Here is a 21,131-nt window from a genome sequence, read left to right as displayed (position 1 = left end):
ATGGCCCCCATCCCTCTGAGGAGTGGCATATCAGAACTCCACACTTTCTTCCCATCCAACCATTAGACTTCATTTTTTCCTAATGGAAAAAGACAAAGACAGACATAAACAAACACTGGAAATTTATCCTACCAGAGGTAGTTCTCTGCTTGTCATTTGAAAAGGAGAAAATATTGCCTTCAGTAAAACAAGTGTAATATCAGGAAATGGTAGAAATAAACCATAATTACTCAAAGCAGAGATAACTAACCAATAGAGAAAGAAGCATAGCTTTTACTTTTAAATAGTTCCTTCCCCTGTGCTCTCCAACCTCATTTTTCTTTCACTTCAGATAATGTCCTACTTTGATGAACTAGTGAAATAAACTTAAGAAGTGTTGCCATTATTATATGGCGGTTTGAATCTCTGCTCTTCTCATTTATTGGCAGCTCGCCTTGCCGGTCATAGTAATGCTTGTCCATTAGCCATTTCCCACAGCAGGCGGAATGGAACGAAAGCCATTTTGTTTGTAGCTTTTATTTCTTGAAAAGTTGCCCACCAGATCTCAGATTTAATACTAGCCACCAGGATGTGTGTTTTTAAATAGCCATGACTCCTACCTGATAAACAATTGAAGAATCTTACCTAAAGAAACCTCACCGCTGTCTATTCTAACAAGCAACCACACTTCTGAATCCCATATAACTTTGGGATTTGCTATCTTTAACTTCCATTCCTTCCCTTCAGGGGAAGGGAACAGTTTCACTTAAAAAACGATTTGAACTGACCCTTATTCCTGATCAATTTGCAATGCATTGAGGTATTAAAAGCATGGCTTTTGATTTATAGCCTTGTTTACTCTGCATCACCAAACCCTAGTGGGATTCAGAGAGAAGCTGACCACAGCTGAAAATACCCAGATCTGGTTCACCTGAAGAGAGCTCCTATTCTTATTGAAAAGAATGTGAAATTTCAAGAGTTTAAAAGTAAATGCAAGCAAATAAAAACCATCTATTCCATTTCATTCCCTTGATTAGGAAGTGCCTTGACAAATTATTTTTCTCTTGTCTACTTGGTTAGGTGTCAAGATATACTTTTTATACACATGACCTTAGTTTCTGATGTATCTTTCAGGTTGTGCAGACATATTCTACAAATCATGCAGAAGAGAGAGCTTTAAAATTTAGATACTAGCGAGGAAAAAAATTAGGAAGGTATATTTGTTAGCTTGGACTGCCATAACAAAATACTATAGACAGGGTGGCTTAAACATTGGGTATTTATTTTCTTGCAGTTCTGGAGGCTAGAAATCCCAGATCAAGGTTCAGCAGTTTCGGTTTCTGGCAAGGGCTCTCTTTTTGGCTTGCAGACAGCTGCCTTCTCACTATGTCTTCACATGTCAGAGAGAGAGAGAGCGCGCACGCTCAGGTCTCTCTTCTTCTTCTTATGAGGATGCCAGTCCTGTTGGATTAGGGCCTCATCTTTATGGTCTCATTTAACCTGAATTACCTCCTGAAGACCCTGTCTCTGAATGTAGTCACATTGGTGTTTAGGGCTTCAACAAATGAATTTGGTGGGGAAGTTGGGAACACAATTCAGTCCATAGCAGAAGGTATTTCTTTTTAGGACACTCAAGCAAATATCATGCTATTGCCCCAAAACTAGACTAACATCTGGTGTCAACAAGGGGGACTTAGACATTTACCTTGGTCCCAAGTAGATAGTATTGTATAAAAGTAATATATTTTATAATTTTTAAAAACAGTGCTATAATCTTTAAAATGAAATCTGGATTATCATTTATCTCCTCTGCTATTGTTTTTCTAGTCTATATTTTACCCTCCATTGTATCCAGTCTTAAAGTGTACCTGGATATTTTTCCTTTCTCAACTTTAACTTAAAAGCCCTCTTGAGCAGTGTGGCAGATATCCTACTTATCATACTCTTCTCGGTTTCAATAATATCCATTCTATTCCTTGTCAAAAATTCGTTGTCTCAATATCTAAACTGGTGGTCCAGAAAAATGCGATCTTTTTCTTTGACTTGATGTAGCCAAAGACTTCCTGCATTTGTCTGTCTTTTAATTTGTTTCACCTGGAGAAAGCCGTCTGTTTGCCCTTTCAGTTTTCTCTAACATGGACTCCTAAGAGAATCAGATTTGATATTCAGAACTCAAGAGGTGGTGGTAATGTCCTTTAGTTTACAAGACTGTTATGCAAAGAAAACTTACTCTCCCAACCAACCCAGAAATACTAAAAGTTTATTTACTTGACAGTATCCTAGGTGCTTTGAACTATACAAAATAAATACTCTTTCTGACCCCTAAAGTAGGTTAGGTTCCCTTGCTGTAATTTCTCTTACTACCTTGTACTTTCCCTTTTTAGCACATATCCCAATTACTAATAATTAATGTTTTGTGTAATTATTTGTTTCATGTACTTCTGTTTGAGTGAGGACTATAGTTTTATTCACTGTTGTAGCCCTGCATTTTATAGCGTTCTGGCTAATATTCTGCTCCTAGTATATATTTGTTGAGTAAATGAATAAAAACGTAGCTCCAAACACTATGAGAAAACAGACAGACAAATCCAGAATATGGTATAGTCAATTGGAAAAATGACCAGATTTCTTCATTAAATCATTGGCAAAATGGGAGGGGAAGCCTGATTTACAATAAAAGAGGACTAAGAGATATAATAACCAAACGCAGTACCTGGATTTTGTTTGGATATTGATTAATAACAAATGTCAGAAGACATTTTTGAGCCAATTGAATATATTTGAATACTAACTAGATATTAGATGATACCAAGGAATTACTGTTAATTTTGTTTAGGTCTTATGGTTCCTTATCAAAATGTCCATGTTTTCTTTAGAAATGCATACTAAAATATGAACTATAGTATATTTTAACAAAAAAGGGATATATATACATATATGTGTGAAATGAGGTAAAATCTTGATAATTGTTGAATGTGGGTGATGAGTATATGGAGTTATTACTCTTCTCTGATTAAAACCAACAAAACATAATCCTTGCCTCCAGGAAGTTCATAATCTAATGAAGACAAGGGAAAAAATACATGAAACAATTAAATACTAAATAGTTACTAAGTCAAATAGCAGAGACAGCAATATGAGTTCAGAGAATGGCCAGTTGGTTGCAGTGACGAGAGTCTTTAGCGAAGGGGCAGGACTTGAGCCCAGCTTTGAAAGATGGAGATTTCAGTGAAGAGGAAGGCATTCTGAGCAAGAGGAAACAGCTTGAGCGGTTAGGAGTATTAAGAGGTCCCTTCAGCTCTAGTTCCTTGTCTCCAGAGCAGCCACAAGTCATGCTCAAGAAACACAGTGGCTTCCTTCTCAAACTCAGCGGAGCAGAGGTCCTCTCTGTAATTTGCACATCTCTCCATTGTGACCGTCATCATCCCACTTAAACAGCTGGTTAGCACAATTCCACTACATCTAGTACTCCACTACATTCTGCTCTAAGCAGAAAGGCCTGTTCTCAGTCTCCTGTTTAATGGGGAATGCCAAGTGTCACACCTCCACATGATAAGAAACAAGAATAAGAAGCTGAAGGGAGGACTTTAGAATTGCATTTCTCTATTCCTAAACTGTGCCAGGAAGTGTGATATATTTGTCCATGATAGAGAGAGGAGTTCCTTAGTGATTTTTTCGCTCGAAGGGGTATGAAGAATTGATTTGTAAAGCATTTGAGAGTCCCATGCCCTCTCTCTGAGATCTCTCTGTTCAGTTGTGACATTTTTTTTGCTCTAGTCACGCTAGGCAGAGTTTGTGCCATGTTGCCGCCTATTATGAGGCTTTAGCAGAGCAGATGTCCATGCCCTTAGCTTCTAACTTACCTTAAAGCGTAGGGTGTAAAGCTCCATATACAAAATTCCATAGGTCATTTAAATCAAACCTGGTTATAATTGGATTAATGGCTTTCCTTTCTATAAATATGTGTTTGGGAATGTCATTGTATCTTTAGTGAGATCTGTGGGTTTGATAGTATGGTAGTGTTAAGCATCATTTTTACTGCCCAGCAGCCCCAAGGCTTATCATTATGGACCAGTCTTCACCCATGCCTCAGCTCCTTCTGGGGGAAGATAAAGGCTCCAGATACTCTCTAGATGGTGAGCATTATTTCCTATTATTAGTACATGAAAAAAGTGCTCTGAGGAGGAAAGAATAGACTTCATAAGTCATAACCTGCACGTTCTTCCCTTCTTGCTGTATTTGTGTTCCTTGAGCCGTCTTATCAACTCCCATGGCTTTAATAATCATCTACTTATATGTCAGAGATTACAAAATAAAATCTAAATCTTTGGCCTTGCCTTTTCTCCTAAATTGTAGATTAGTGTTTCCATCTATCTATTTTATACTTTCACTCAAGATCCTATACCTTAAATTCACCACAAAGCACAGTAGTTAAATAAATGCTTAGTTCTGGAGACAACAGTACCTGGATTCAAGTTTCCCTGCTTCCACTCTGTCTCTCTTTTCCCTACCCAGTTCATTATCACCATGCTAAAAATTGCTTTTTATAAAGTATAAATCACACTATTAAATCTCCTATCTGAAACTATCCAGTGTTTTCCTAAAATAAAATCCAGACTGTTCACCAACTAGTCTATGCTTGCTTATTCCACTTCATCTCATTCTTATTCCCCCAGCTAATCCTGCTCTAGCCATACTGGTCTTCTTCTGTTTCTAAAACATGCTGAACTTTTTCCCTCTGCTTAGAATGTTTTGCTTCTGCATCGTTATGTGGCCGTCTCCTTTTGTCATCAGAGTCAGAGAGGCTTTTCCTGACCATTCAATCTAAAGCAGCCCTCTGAGGTTGTCCTTGTGACCTTACTCTTGTGGAGTTTAGAATGGAGAAGACAGAACAAGAGGTCAAGCAACTAAACAAACATGGTAATTTCAGTGATAAAGGCTAAGACAGTAATACTGTAACATTGGTTGTGCATTAACTATGGGCTCTGTTATAAGTACATCTCAAGTTTTAACTCATTTAAACCTCACTGGAACCTGTAAGATTGGTACTACTACTGACCACATTTCACAAAAGATAAAAACTGAGATACAAAAAGTTTAAATATCTTCCCCCAAATCACAGTGCTAGTAAGTAGACAAAGCCAGAGTTCATTTCTAGAGAGTCTGGCTCTGGAGCCTGTGCTCATAATCACATGCTATATTGCTTCGCCATGCCATGATTTTATCACTACAGTTAAGAAAACATAGGCAGAACGCTCTATGACATAAATCACAGCAAGATCCTTTTTGACCCACCTCCTAGAGAAATGGAAATAAAAACAAAAATAAACAAATGGGACCTAATGAAACTTAAAAGCTTTTGCACAGCAAAGGAAACCATAAGCAAGACGAAAAGACAACCCTCAGAATGGGAGAAAATATTTGCAGATAAAGCAACTGACAAAGGATTAATCTCCAAAATATACAGGCAGCTCAATATCAAAAAAGCAAACAATCCAATCCAAAAATGGGCAGAAGACCTAAATAGACATTTCTCCAAAGAAGATATACAGATTGCCCACAAACACATGAAAGGATGCTCAACATCACTGATCATTAGAGAAGTGCAAATCAAAACTACAATGAGGTATCACCTCACACCAGTCAGAATGGCCATCATCAAACAATCTACAAACAATAAATGCTGGAGAGGGTGTGGAGAAAAGGGAACCCTCTTGCCCTATTGGTGGGAATGTAAATTGATACAGCCACTATGGAGAACAGTATGGAGGTTCCTTAAAAAACTAAAAATAGAACTACCATATGACCCAGCAATCCCACTACTGGGCATATACCCTGAGAAAACCATAATTCAAAAAGAGTCATGTACCACAATGTTCATTGCAGCTCTATTTACAATAGCCAGGACATGGAAGCAACCTAAGTGTCCATTGACAGATGAATGGATAAAGAAGATGTGCCACATATATACAATGGATTATTACTCGGCCATAAAAAGAAACGAAATTGAGTTATTTATAGTGAGGTGGATGGGCCTAGAGACTGTCATACAGAGTGAAGTAAGTCAGAAAGAGAAAAACAAATACTGTATGCTAACACATATATATGGAATCTAAAAAAAAGAAAAAAATGGTTCTGAAGAACCTAGGGGCAGGACAGGAATAAAGACACAGACGTAGAGAATGGACTTGAGGACACAGGGAGGGGGAAGGGTAAGCTGGGATGAAGTGAGAGAGTAGCATGGACATATATACACTACCAAATGTAAAACAGATAGCTAGTGGGAAGCAGCCACATAGCACAGGGAGATCAGCTCGGTGCTTTGTGACCACCTAGAGGGGTGGGATAGGGAGGGTGAGAGGGAGGGAGACACAAGAGGGAGGGGATATGGGGATATATGTATACGTATAGCTGATTCACTTTGTTATACAGCAGAAACTAACGCACCATTGTAAAGCAATTATACTCCAATAAAGATGTTAAAAAAAAAAAGAGTAAGGAAGTAGAAGGTGCAGAAGCGAAGGGCTGCTTCCTCCCTCCCTCCCTTCTCTTTCTTTAATGTTTAACAGTGGCTTTATGAGGTGAATGCTTGAAAGTATTCAACATTAAATTCAATGTACTTCACATTAATGTTTGCAAATACATTGTTAGCAATTCTTAAGTATTTCAAATCAACTAACTTGAAGTGCAGAAGGCTTGTTCTCAAATAACTCTTCTGAGGTGACATGAAAACTGAAAGCAGACGATGACTTGAGTCCAGCCTTGCTGCCTATGTCCTTCACTTGCAAAACCCCAGCACCTGAGAGGCACCTGATAGATACTTGCTGAATAATTAAATAAGTAGATAAATAACATTTGATAAATTACTTGACCTGTTGGGGCCATTGCTTTCTTTATATAAAATGTGGATAATGTGCTGCTTTGAGGATTAAAGGAAATAATTGTATGTCCTTGGCACAGCATGTAGCACAAAGAACCGGTAGAGGTTTGTGTCTAAATAACTGTATCCCACACAAAAGATTGTTTATCCTCTTGCTTTGTTCCTATCCTCCTTCATGGCTTTACTACTCGTCCGGTTGCCTAAGATAAAAACTTCAGTCTTCCAGTGTTTCTCCACCCCTTGTCCTCACCCCACACCTAACTGTTCAGTATATTCTATCCTACCTATTAAATGCCTCGGTAACGCACCTTCTTCTTGTTCCCACTAGTTTAGATCCACATGATTTCGCGCTTAGCCGATTTTAACAACCTTCCGACTGATTGCTCTTCTTTTCTTCTCTCAACCCTGGAGCATCGGCTTTATTGTTGCCTGAATTCTAAAATATAACTTTGATCATCTCACTGCCTTGCTTAATAACCTTTGGTGATTTCCCATTGCTCACAAATTGAAGCCCAAGTTTCTTAGTATAGTATGGGAGCCTCTTTACTAATATGACTTCAGCTTAGCCTTCTTAGCACCTCTCCAACCTTCTTCTTATACCCTGCTGTGCCATGCTGAATTTCTCCCTGGGCCGAGATTTGCCATGTTATGACATGTACCTTTGCTGATGTCTTTTCCTTTGCCTTCCCTGGTCCTCTCCATTAGCCTCTCTGTTTTTATTCTACCTGGTTAATCCCTACCCATCCTTTGAGATCGAGCCCAGTTGTCAGTTTATCTGTGAGACTCTCCGAGATTTCCAAGATGGTTCTTTTATCATACTGTTTTAAGGATTACATCGTACTCTGACCAGCTCTGACTGTCATGCTCAGTTAATCTACCAGCTCCTTGGAACTAATACATTTTTTTTTTTGGCCGTACCACACGGCTTGCGGGATCTTATTTCCCCAACCAGGGATCAAACCCATGCCCCCTGTGATGGAAGCGCAGAGTTCTAACCACTGGACTGCCAGGGAATGCCCAAGACATGTTTTTTTTTTTTTAATGAACTCAGTGTGTATCTGTATAAAGTGTGAGTGTTTGTGTGTGTGTGTGTATTTTTCCTCTGGGACATGGCAGAAGGAAGGAGTCCTTACACTCTAATACTTTGTACTGCTGCTTGGAGGGAACTGACCAGGGAATTAAGATCTTGAGCTTTCTTGAAGCTTAAGGTATATAGGGTTTAAGAGGGCAGAAAGTCAGAGATTCCTGGCATTCTCCAAATGAGGAGAGCAGGGGGATTTCCTGAAGTTTTCCAAAATTGTACCAGAGATTGAGAGATAGGAAGAGGAAAAGAGGAGGCAGTGTCAGGGCTTGCCTGGCTCCAGGACGATGTTTCTGGTCTGAGTCGCCTTACCTGAACCAAGTTTCCTGCCCTTCCCTGTCTCCATGCTGACAGTGAGCTGTGCCCCTTGCTGGTTCACAGGTCTGTGTCTCAAGATGTGCCAGTACTACACCTGGCTTTCAGCTTCCTCAGCAGCACCTCTGCTCTTGCTAGCCTTGGCTGTTCTCTCTTCTTGACCTTTTCTGGCCTTTTTTGTTTCTCACGGTTCTGCTCTGACAAATGCCATGATTCCTGGTATTTGACCCCAGCCTGATCCGTTGACTGATTCTGCTGTGCCCTTCGGTTTTCCCGGAAGGGGAACTTGTAGACTGTCAGGGGAGCCTGATGATACCCTGGGGCCAGACTGTGACAGCTGGGTGTGCTCAGGCCCCTCAGCTGCCTGAGGGGCCCTTCTCTGGGTATTCAGCTAATTGGGGGTGGACAGTTACTGCAGTTTTCTGTCAACTTGCCTTTATTGTATTGATAAGATATTTTAGGAGCCTGTAGTGCAGGCTAATGACTAAGCGGTAAGGTTGTCAGAAAGATTATGAACTGCGTGAGAACAAGGATAATGTCTTCTACTCCTTTTGTTTTCCGTCCTCATCACCTCTCAGCATACATTAGTCCTTAATAACTATCATCTGAGCAATAATTACAGAGTGGCTGGATCACAGTTTTTTGTTTTATTTTGTTTCGTGTTGTTCTTCATGCTGAGAGAGATTGATTTAACTATAGTGAAAAATGTATAGATACTATTAGTTCAGAGATTTTTAAGTATGCTTTTTTTCACCCAACAACAGTTGCATTCTTTTATACTATTGAGATTTTATTGTTGTTGTTAAGGTTAGTATATTCGGGGAAAAGGTATAAATCCTTTATTCCTCTGAGAACTGTAAAAAGATACGAAATAGCATGTCTAGCATGTCTCAAGGTTCTCTCCTTCCATGAAAGATTAGGATTGCCATTTATGTCATGTCAACTTTGAGGCTGATCTTTTAGGGCAGAAAATTAGGGCATTTCTGCATGGAATTGAAATGAGATATATTTATCAAATAGAATGGAATTTATTCCACAGTAAAAAGAGTAGTCCATCTTCAGGCAGTGAATATATATGTGGGTTAGCCCTTTTTAGAGACTTATCACAAAAAAGAACCTGTTCCTCTTCAATTTACATATGCTGCCCAGCAATTGGGTGTTTTCTATTAAGAATTTCTAGGTATCACAGCAAGAATTTTCACCACAATTTTTAAATACAAATGCATGGTTAGTTCAATAAAATAAACACACACAAAAAACCTTTCTTTAAAATTGTGTTAATAATACGAGCTTTTTTTTTTTTTTTTGGCTGCGTTGAGTCTTCGTTGCTGCGTGCGGGCTTTCTCTAGTTGTGAGCGGGAGCTACTCTTCGTTGCGGTGCACAGGCTTCTCATTGCTGTAGCTTCTCTTGTTGTGGAGCACGGGCTCTAGGCGTGCAGGCTTCAGTAGCAGCAGCATGCGGGCTCAGTAGTTGTGGCACGCGGGCCCTAGAGTGCACGGGCTTCAGTAGTTGTGGCGTGTGGGCTCAGTAGTTGTGGTGAACGGGCTTAGTTGCTCCGTGGTATGTGGGATCTTCCCGGACCAGGAATCAAACCCATTTCCCCTGCATTGGCAGGCGGATTCTTAACCAATGTGCCACCAGGGAAGTCCCTGAGCTATTACTTTTAAACTCTGTTCTCCGTTTGAAAGCTTGCCAATCAGACTCTACCTTAACTTTTAAACAGGACTTTTGGGAGGTGGAGGAAAAAGGAATGGCTGCAAGGGCCTAAATTCTTTGTCTAGTTCCACTGTCCATGTGACCTTTGTCTTTAGGGGGAAATTGTGGCTTTTTTTTTGTTGTTCCAAATATTGGAGCACTTTCTGTTTTGTGATAAATATAACAATATAAGATGCAATATAACATAGCTTGTGTTTTTTGTTCCTATTAGAACCCTAGATAAGTAAGTACCTATGTGATATTTAGGTCCTAAAATTATACATTTAAAATTTTGCTCATTTCACATTGGTAGCTTTGTTTCCTTATAGTTGAAGATGCCTGCTGATTGTGCATGAGGTAGACAAGAAGATCATGTATGCTTTTTATGCATAGCACAATTAAAGATGGAGCTTCCAGTTTATGGTTCTGGTTCAGATTTATTATTCATATCTCTGGTTAAAATAGTCTTTTTGGGTTGGCATTTGCCAGGTTGATCTGTCTGTGCTATAGTTTCCTACAAGGCCATTTTAATAAATGATCTTTGGAAGTTTGAAAACACTCTTGAACTTATGTCTAGAACATAATAGGTGTTTGATAAATATTTATTGGCTTTGTGCATACATATCTGAATGTATTCCTACATCTTGTTATTTCCTCTCCATATTTCTAATAGCAAATGTATGTATTAATAAATACTACAACAATTCTAGTCCCTTGACCATATATACAGACTTGGCACTCAGTAGACATGCTTGCATTTTGTACTATGTCATAGTATAAATAGGTGCTGACATTACTTAAGAAGGGATCTCATGTTCAGGCATCTCATATGGCTTCATACATGGTGTTTGGACTCAGACAGACTTGGCTTCTTGCTGCTTCCTTTCTGCATAACCTGGAAGAAGAGACAACCTTCTTAAGCGTCTCATTTTTCATCTTTAAAATAAGAATAATAGATCTGGCTTCATAAAGTTAACATGACAATTAAATTAGGTAAGTTAATATATATCAAGCACATAGCAATGTCCTTGACACAAGTAAACTTTCAGTGAGTTGTGGCTGCTGCTGTTATTGTCACCAGCGTTGTCGTTAGTAGTCACTTACAGCATTGTGGGAGATTTATCTGTTACATTTACTGTTGGTAATTTCCATCCGCAGAGTTCACTTGCCTTTATTTATTTATTTATTCGGATGTTGGGCCAGGGAATAGAAACATTGTCTTGAGTCTCCAGGAGGGAAGAGGTTTTCCTGTTCTCTTTTGGTTCGCCTCATGTTGTTTCATATATTTTTGTGGACTCAACTAGTGTGACAGGGATTGGCTGTAGACAGTACTTTTATGATTAACAAATTCTCTAGGAATGTAACATTTTCATAACTGTTTCATTTAAACAGAGAAAACTCTCTTGAAGAAACACTGGCAAGTCATCAGGTTCAGCAGTGGGTGAAAATGTATAGGGCACTTTCCAAAGCTTCTCTAGTAGTTTAAGGACAGAACACTCTCCCCCATCCTCCTGATACTCACACAGGGATGAGACTAGATATGAGTAACACACAGACAGCTCACTGGGAGCAGGTGAGAGAAAGGCCCCCACCACCAAATACAATTCTGAGCTGCCGGCAGTGCTGTCCTCCCTGTATTCTTTCCCTGGAATACGCCTCCTCCCCATCCTGTACACACATGCCTACAGCAGAGCACAGCGCTGGACCTCCCCCTTTCCTTCCCAGTCCCACCCAAACTCAGATCCTAAAGAGCTCATATTACAAACTACTCACTTAAGTTCTGTGTCATCAAAAACTTAAGGAATCTTTAACCCACACATTATGCTGTAGGAGAAAATACTTAGGAAAGGGAAAGGAAGGATAGAAAAATTTTTCCCCTAAAACTTTTATCTCTCTTCCATGTTTTAAGTAAAGAAGATACTTTCCTAGTATCTCCATAAGTCAGGGAATGAGAAGATATGCAACTGCAGCTATATAGCCAGGCAACTCTGCAATAAAATTTACTGTATGCCTGGGTCATTCTTTTCTTAGATAAATGTAACAGTTCTTTAAAAAACAATTGTTGAGACTCACTTAAGTTTACTCGGTTTTCCCACATACCAAGCATTACTTTAGTACAGGTAATCCTCACTTTGCATGGTTGTATAGAATCATAAAAATGACCATTCAGCCTAAAACCATGCAAAGCACTCTCAATAATCAGTGAGAAAAATCAAATTGTTCTATAAACTTTAATAATTTTTATCAAAACATTAAATCTCTTACTGTCAGTTAGAAATGTATATGAAGATGAAAAAATAGTAAAACTGATACTTATTTAGTACATTAATATTTTAATAGTACAACTTAAAACATTAGAAACATTGAGAATTGAAATGTTTTATTTCTTTATAAAAAACTTACGGAGAATAATGTGAATAGTGCTTGCCTTCTTAGTGTATAGCTTATGATATGAAGGCAGCAACTTTTCTAACCCTTCAACAACTATTCCTAAGTTTGCATCAGCTTTACATTTAATCCTTTTGTGCTTTCAATATTGTGAAATAGCTCCATGTTGCTTTAATGTGAAGGTTTTTGCCAGCCTGTCACTTCCTCTAGACATCTTTATCCTTTTCATCACAGCCACTTCTTTCATTTATGTCAACAAGTTCGCCTTTCCCAAGTTCCTCTGGCTTACCTAGGGTCTCTCAAATAGTGACAGTTTCAACATTCCCACAGTCAGCTATTCTTCTCTACATTTACATTTGATTCTAACTTTACTACTGGCATTAATCACTTTTCCATTTCTTTGCTGTACCTCATCTTTGTTGGCTAGTTGTCTTTTGATTATCCATTTTTGTAAAATGGCAGCACAACTGTATGTTTTATTGTCTGTGTGTGAAGTGAAGAACAGGTGCACAGTCACTTTCAGACTTTGAGAGAAGTGACCTGATTGGTCATGGTTCATGATGCACGGTCTGCTGTTTATATAGTGTTTTGTGAACTGAAAAGCTGGCAGTGAAGTTTTACTTTATGCAGCTACTCACAGTTAATATAATGTGGTAAATTTGAACCATGTTGTTCAGTGACTCGTGGTATTTAACTAAACTGCGGTAACTGAAATTTGTGCATATCGAAACCATCAAGGACCTCGATACTGAAGACCTATCAGATAGGCTGGATCACAAAAGCTGGTCCAGATCCAAAGATTGCTTTCACTTTGTTTCACTCTTACCTCAGGTAGTAAGTTAGGAAAAGATATAAAATCAAAGGTACATGGAAGGCAGAGGGGCTCACTTCCCCAGAGCCCCTCTTGTTCCTCAAGAAGATGTTTCTGAAGTTTGGTGGTCTCAGCAACCCCCTGGGCTTTGCTGCATTAATCCCTTTTGTTGGGGCTGCCATTGAGAACTAGAGGGGCAAAGTAAATTACTCAAGTTTCACAGCTAGTTAATGGCTGCATAGCACTAGAGGTTAATTCTTTTGATACTTCGTTCTGGCATTTATTCTTTTACCACATTTGCTTTCTTCTGACACCCTTCAAACACGTCCTGTTCCTCCTATGTGATGAGCTATGAGAAAATGTGGTCTTGGGAACTTCTCATTATTAGAGATGCCCTTACTCTAGTTATAATACCTCAGAGGTCAAACCAATAGGACTTTTCATTTCTCTTACTTCTAGTAGGGACAGGACCAATCTTGTACCTATGTAGCTTTTTGAACAGGGGAGCTCTCAGCCGGAATGTGTACATCAGTTAACGTTGCAAGATGAAAAATCCTTTAAGCTTCTCCGTAGATTTTAGCAAAACACACTTCTGATATCAGATGCAGCCCCCAAACTGCTTTATGTTTTCTCTGACATAATGAAGCCTTTGGCCATCACTGCTGCTTTGAAAATCAAAGCCTTCTGGTCTCTAATGGAATGTTTATAAAAATACTCCATTTTGAAATTTGCACAGGAAAAGGAAGTATGGTAAATGATATTAGAAATCCCTCTGGCTTGCCTTGGCATTGATTCATTTAATGTTATGTAGTCTGGAAATATCTGGAATTAGTGTGAATAAGAGGGAATTAATACCCAAAGTTAAATAAGCTCTTATCCTCATTGTTTTCATCTGTGGAAGTATAGCATCAGGTGTGCATCTCTAATTGTTATTTCTATATGATCAAGTAAATTGTCTCTAATATTGGTATCTAGGGTAAGCTAAAAATATGTCAGAAGTCTCATCTGTTTGCATTCTCTTGCTAAGGTGAAAGTGGAAAGTTTTTTTGGATGGAGTAGAGTGTAGAACAGCAAGCCTGTACAATAAAAAGAACTATGCTGTGTATGTATGTCATTCTCTGTTGCTTTCCTTGGTGTCAGTGAAAAAAAGAAAATAAGCAGTCAAACGTATGAAACATTTAGTTTAGTAATATAGTGACTCATAATACTTACATGTGAAAGAGGCCCAAGGACCTTTGGATTATCCTGTGGTGTTGGCTCTGTCTTGATGTAAGTCATTGATGTATCTTAAAGTAAGAAAATAACATCTATTCAAAAAATATTTAATGAGAAGCTACTGTGTACTGAGAATTGTTCTAAGGAGCTAACCATAATTCCTGCTTTCCTGGAGCTTATACTCTAATGGGGGTAGAGAGAGACAGAAAACAGATAAGCTACATGGACTGATCAATTAATTGATCAGTTCATTGGGTTTCACTATATATTTCTTTTAGTTTGCCCACCAGCACAGTTCCCTTATTAGAATGGTAAAAAGGTCTGACTATTCGAAGTGTTATAGACTTGCAGAGTATTGAAATAGAACTTAGGGGAATTGAGGGCATTGACCTTTTAGAAAACAGCCGGCTCCATCAGTGACTCCTCCTTGCTTGTCCCTCTCACATGTGCTTAGTTGCTGGCCTCTGTTGTTAGTTCTCATGGCACTTCAGCTTTCTCTCTGAAGTAATACAAAAAATATACTTAGGCTATCATTTTGACTTCAGCTCAGAACATTTGTTAGCTAACTTCTTTTAAAAACATAATAATAAACAAATTAGGGGCAAATATAGCATCATAAAATGACATTATGTCTGAAATTACAGACTAAAATCTAGAATAAGAAACTGCTAATATTTTGGGAAACATTCCTTATTTGTCACTACTTCTTATGTAGGCCTTTGAGTTCCCAAGGACATCCTTTGGTAACAGCTGACTTACTATCTAGTAACATTATTTGATTTTAAACCATTTGATTTGATTTTTCGTCTGAGGATAGTTTTATTATAAAAATTGCACTTAAGAAAAAGCAAATTTCATCTTGGCAAGCAAATTTAAGGCTGTCACTTTTGCTGTTTGCATTAAATAAACATGCTACATAGTTTTTCCATTTAAAAATATGTGGGTTATTTGATTATGCCAGAGTAGTTACAGTCAAGAACCCACAAGTATTTATTTTTCACTTTTTTTTACTTTTTGGCCACACTGCACGGTATGTGGGGTCTTAGTTCCCTGACCAGGGACTGAACCCGAACCCCCTGCATTGGAAGTGGGGAGTCTTAACCACTGGACCGCCAGGGAAGTCCCAAGAACTCACAGATATTTTTGCTGAATGAACTTAAAGATCTTTGTCCACCTTTTAAAATTCTCTTGCAGAAACTACTACTCTGTCAAATACTACATTTACAAAACAAAACATTTTTCTTTGGTGAAAAAGGAAAAACTCCCATCATTCATTTAACCAAATACTCATAGCAGTAAACTTTGTTTTTAAAACAAGGAGGCTTGTTACTGAAGTTGCTTTTGTTTTTGTTATGCCTCTGGTGTTTGCTTTGATTTTTTAGAGATTGAAGGGAGTGTGCTCTTCCTGGGAGATCAGTTAATTGCAGTGAGTAGGTCAGTATTTGGCAACACATCTTTTAAGGCCCTTTCTAACCCTGAGATTTTATGAATCTATATTTACCTTTGTCCTTGCTTTTTTCCCTTAGTGACAAGAGCAGGGATCATGTAGGGGAGAGCTGGAGAGTGAACTGGGCTATACAGTTTAGGAGGAGGTGATGGGCATTGAGTGAGACATACAACATATAGTTGTTGACGCAAAGAGGTACAGTTACTGTTGGCTCCTTCTCCGTTTTAATTTTTTAATACTTAGTACATTTTCTTAATTGTAATTATTCTTTTGTAATTAGGGAAAAAAGAAAGAAAAAGATAAACCCATAGATTAAAACAATTTTTAGAAGTCACCTTCTCAAGTACCTTGCTCAAAACAGACAATTCCTGAATTCTTCAAGATGGGCCTATATTTAAGTCATCAAAAAGATGATTAAGAAAAAGCTTTTTAAGAGAACTTTTGTGGAGAGAAGTTATTTGTCATGGGGTTAGAATGTAAGACTTATGTTTATTGACTCATAAGAAGCAGTTTCCTGAAAGATGAAATTTCCTTTGGTAGTCAGATCAGATAGAATTTAAGATAGATACTTTATGTCCCTTGGAGCTGGGACAGTCTTATTGATCCTTTTATCGTCAGCTCCAAATATACCACGAGCCATACTAGGTGCTCAAAAATTGTTTTCTTAGCTGAACACCAGTACCCATTCTTAAGGGAATAGTGGAAACAAGATAATCCCAAGTGAGAGGAGTGAATTTTTGTTGTGTTCTTTTTCATTTATTCTTCAAAATGTTCCTTTTCAGAAAATGTGAAAATGTTTTTATGTGTAATATATTGGAAGCACAAGCATTGACTTTGTATCTCAAAGTTGGAAGAAATGAAATTGATGTCCCACACAGTTGTGAAATGCCAAAAATAAATAGAGCTGAAATGAATTAAAGCCCAGTATTCAGAAAGGCCAAGTAAAAACTTCAGATCAAGGGTAGCTGTAATTGAAAGGGTCCAGATAAGTGTTTAAACCCACTCCTGCTGGAACTGCTAAGATTTCTGAATTTCAAATTGGCATTTTATGTTTGACAAGGTGACATTGTGTAAGGAATGTATTGTAAAACAGTGCTGTACGATAGGAAAATGATTGAATGTAAATATTTCAAGATGTGGACCACTGTTCAAATGTTATCATAAATCTTTGCCATTGTTTTAGGGTATAACTCTTCATGCATATATGAGCTGAACTGATAGCGCCAGCTCTCAGGAGAGAAATTATCAGCGAGTTTCTGCCTCGCTGCTACTACTAGTGTGATTTGACCACAGAAGTATCCTATTAGGTCTTTGCCATTATTATCATATGCTCATTAGTACATAAATGGGGAAACCCTCTTTTGAAGGTACTACATCTGTCATTGCTCTTATCCTGTTCATTGAGTGGTCTGAAATGTCACTGTTATGTGAAATTAGAATGGGCGGAGACGATTTGCACTCTTAAACTTCGAAAAGGAAAGAAAAAGTCTTGAACTATAAGGGTAACGATCCTTCCATTCTTTGCAGGTTTGGAAGGTTTACAGTAGCTGCTCTTCAGTCCAAAGTAGAACAGTATGAACGTGAAACCAATCGCCTCAAGAAAGCCCTGGAACGAAGTGATAAATATATAGAGGAACTAGAATCTCAAATTACACAGCTAAAAAATTCAAGTGATGAGAAGGAAGCTATGAATTCCGTTTGCCAGAGAGCACTTTCTACAGATGGCAAGGGGAGCAAAGGCACCGAGGAGGATATGGCATCCAAGAATCAAGGTGATGGTGCCAGAAAGCAGCTTGGCTCATCAACCTTGAATTCACACCTGGCAAAACCTTCTAGCAGTTCTGTCAGACAGGAAAGCACCAGCAAAACAGAACCAAATTGTTCTAAGAACAAAGACTTATATCACAAACGGGTGGAAATAATGTTAGATGTGACAGATACAAGTATGGATACTTATTTGGAAAGAGAGTGGGGTAATAAGCCAAGTGATTGTGTATCCTACAAAGATGAAGAACTCTATGATCTTCCAGCTCCCTGTACTCCTTTGTCCCTTAGTTGCCTTCAGCTCAATACGCCAGAAAATCGAGAGAGCTCTGTGGTCAAAGCAGGAGGTTCCAGAAAGCACTCAAACCATCTCAGAAAATTGGTGTTTGATGATTTTTGTGACTCTCCGAATGTTTGTAATAAAGATTCTTCAGAAGATGATAGAAGTGAAAGTGAAAAGAAATCAGAATGTTTTACTTCCCCAAAGACAGGGTTTTGGGATTGTTGTTCCACGAGCTATGCCCCCAGCTTGGATTTTGAAAGCTCAGAAGAGAACACGATAGCAAATTGTGTTGGAGAAATTTCTTCAAAATTGAGTGAGAAATCAGGCTCATGTTTATCCAAGAGGCTGAATTCCCTCCGCTCCTTTGAAATGAATCGGACAAGAACATCCAGCGAAGCATCAATGGACGCAGCTTACCTTGACAAAATCTCGGAGTTGGATTCAATGATGTCAGAGTCAGACAACAGCAAGAGCCCTTGTAATAACGGTTTTAAGTCATTGGATTTGGATGGCTTAGCAAAGTCATCTCAATGCAGTGAATTCCTTGAGGAACCAGATAAGCTGGAGGAAAGAACTAAACCAAACCTTTCTAAAGGTTCTCTAACTACTGATCAGTTGGAAAATGGAAATGAATGGAAACCCAATTCTTTTTTTCTCCTCTCTCCATCTGACCAGGAAATGAATGAAGATTTTTCACTCCATCCCAGTTCTAACCCAGGAACCAATGAAATCAAACCCCCAAGCTGTTTGTTTCAGACTGAGTTTTCCCAGGGTGTTTTGTTAAGCAGTTCACACAGGCTATTTGAAGATCAAAGGTTTGGGTCATCTTTGTTTAAGATGTCCTCAGAGATGCATGGTCTTCACAACCACCTTCAGTCTCCTTGGTCTGCTTCCTTTGTGCCCGAAAAGAGGAATAAAAATGTGAATCAATCAACAAAAAGAAAAATCCAGAGCAGCCTTTCCAATGCCAGTCCATCAAAAGCAACTAAAAGTTGACTCATTAGAAAGGTGTCATTTATGTTTTTGTCCTGAGAGGAATATAAGATTTTAAAGTTACTTTTTCCCCTCATAAAAGCTCTATACCATTTTGAATTGATAATCTTTCTTCAGGTGTCAAGTCAAGAGTGGTGGATTAGCCTGTACCCAGGATACTTTTGTTCACTTTGAAGAGTTTAGTCTTTTTCATTTTCATTTGGGGATCTTTTTGACCAGAAAAGGTAGGGTGAGAGTTTCTTTTTAATGAATATTATACGTATCCGGTTTGGGTATATTTTGTTTTCTTGAATCTTGATTTAACTCTTCAGGTACAATGGTCTATTAGTAAGCATCAGTTATCTTCAGAACTTGGATTTTTTAAATAAAACTTTTGGTGTTGTCCACATACTGCTCATAAGACACTTGAGTTTCTTTAAAGCTTTTCCTAGGGTGGAAATTATTCTGCCTGTCCCTTTTTATTTATGTTTAGTGATAGCCTAACTTTTAATTCAAGGCCATGATGGGGAAATAGCACTCGAACCTTAGTCCAATACTCATCTACTTTTTTTTTTAGGTTTTATGTATATGTTTGCATTTTTAACATTGTTTTCTGTCCAGTCTTTGTGAAAGTGTGTTGCTAGTATGAAAGAATACATTTTCTGTATGAAAACACTTGTTTTACGTCAGGTAGCTTTCATTCGCTCATCTTTTTGTGTGTGTTGAAAATCAGAAATTGAGCCTACTTTAGCAAGAAGTCATGGATCAGTTGTGTTTGGAGGAGCCTAAACATGGTAGCTTCATCGTTTCAGATATACAGGTGCAGAAGCACTCATTGCCAAGTCCTTGATCCACTTATGTCCCAGGGGAACTTTCTTTGGCGTGGTAAAGTTCTTGTCTGCATGTTACTGTTCTTCATGGAAACTGTATGCATGGTAGCATTCTTGCTTGCACTGTTTTCCTTACTTAAGAAAAAGAAGTTTCATTTGGCTAAAAGATTATCTTTTATGTAGGCCCCAAAAAGCTTTTTCATGAAGAGTGTAAAGGGGGTGAGAATAGGTGAGCTAAGCACAATTTTTAATTTAGACTCTGAAAAGGTATATTATTCTGAACATGTTTGGTATGCCCATATAGGCCTTTAAAAATGGTTTGTATGTTAATGACTTGTTTATCTAATGTGCACTGAACGTTTTACATTAATACTGTACTGTTTTACAGTAATACTGCATGCTTTTCTATGTGAATTGAATAAAGGATGTCATAAGCACTGTAATCCTTGATGTTGTCTCATGTTGAATTAGCCTATAAAGACCAGTAAAACTTACCATTTTTTATTGATCTTTTAATATAGGGGTTGGTGGACTATGGCCTGTGGTCCAAATTCTGGCCTGTACCTGTTTTTGTGAAAGGCCTGTAAACCAAAAATGGTTTATAGATTTTTAATGGCTTTTAAAAATCCAAAGAATATTTCACAACACAGGAAAATGATACGAAATTCAAATTTCAGTGCTTTTAAATAAAGTCTTATTAGAACACGGCTGCACTTACTTGTTTACATTTTATCTAGGACTGCTTTTGCACTGAAACAGCAGAGTTGAATAGTCTTAACAGAGACCATGTGGCCCACAAAGCCTAAAATATTTACTGTTTGGCCTTTTACAGAAAAATTTGCTGACCTCTGTTATAATAGACTCAGGATTCAACAAAACCATAAAAGTATAAAAAGTCGCTTTTATGATTTGGAGAATCATGACCTCTACTTTTAGAAGTAATAAGAGCCTCCTCCCCCCAGAAAGGCTTAATATAAAGCATAATTTTTGTTCTATCATATTTTTTCCGATAAGTATGTATGCATTACTTTGTCTTTCTGATAATGTTTAAGCTAATGGATACTTTCAGAGATATTGCAGTTTAAATATCTTTGACAATGGGGATATGCATTTGAAATTCTATTAAATGTAGAAATATAACATTTTTCTGAATAGAGTAACTTTGGGGGTAAACCTCACTCTAATTCTGTCTGTAACTCTTTTTTTTTTTTCTTTTTACCATGAGTGTGTTAGTTTTTAATACAAACTGACACTGTGCCATGGAAATGCAGAGTGTGTAACCTGATTTACTAGTGCCTAACCGGGTGAGGGTGTCTCTATTGGGCCAGAGTATTTCCTAGCTGCTTCAGAAACACTGCTCCACTCTCTCCAAGACAATATTTCATATATTGAATTAAAAAAAAAAAAACTGTGGCATTCCTCAGTTGAAGGAAATAATCTGTGCAGGATCTGATTTTAATGACACGTTCT

The 21,131-nt window shown here is 38.1% G+C and overlaps 1 protein-coding gene across 2 annotated transcripts in view; it reads left to right on the top strand.

Annotated features, from left to right (window-relative positions):
* Positions 1-20,072, top strand: part of OBI1 (ORC ubiquitin ligase 1) — a 44,695-nt gene extending 24,623 nt beyond the window's left edge. For both annotated transcript variants that reach the window (XM_068526919.1, XM_068526920.1), the window contains one exon: positions 17,340-20,072. In XM_068526919.1, coding sequence (XP_068383020.1) covers positions 17,340-18,855 — 1,516 coding nt within the window. In that variant the 3' untranslated portion in view covers positions 18,856-20,072. The remainder of the gene's footprint in view (positions 1-17,339) is intronic.
* The last annotated feature ends 1,059 nt before the right edge of the window (positions 20,073-21,131 follow it).

Source organism: Eschrichtius robustus, chromosome 18, assembly GCF_028021215.1.
Source record: "Eschrichtius robustus isolate mEscRob2 chromosome 18, mEscRob2.pri, whole genome shotgun sequence".
In the NCBI taxonomy this organism is placed as follows: domain Eukaryota; kingdom Metazoa; phylum Chordata; class Mammalia; order Artiodactyla; family Eschrichtiidae; genus Eschrichtius; species Eschrichtius robustus.
Note: the sequence above shows the minus strand (reverse complement) of the source record. Positions and strands in the feature narration are given on the sequence as shown.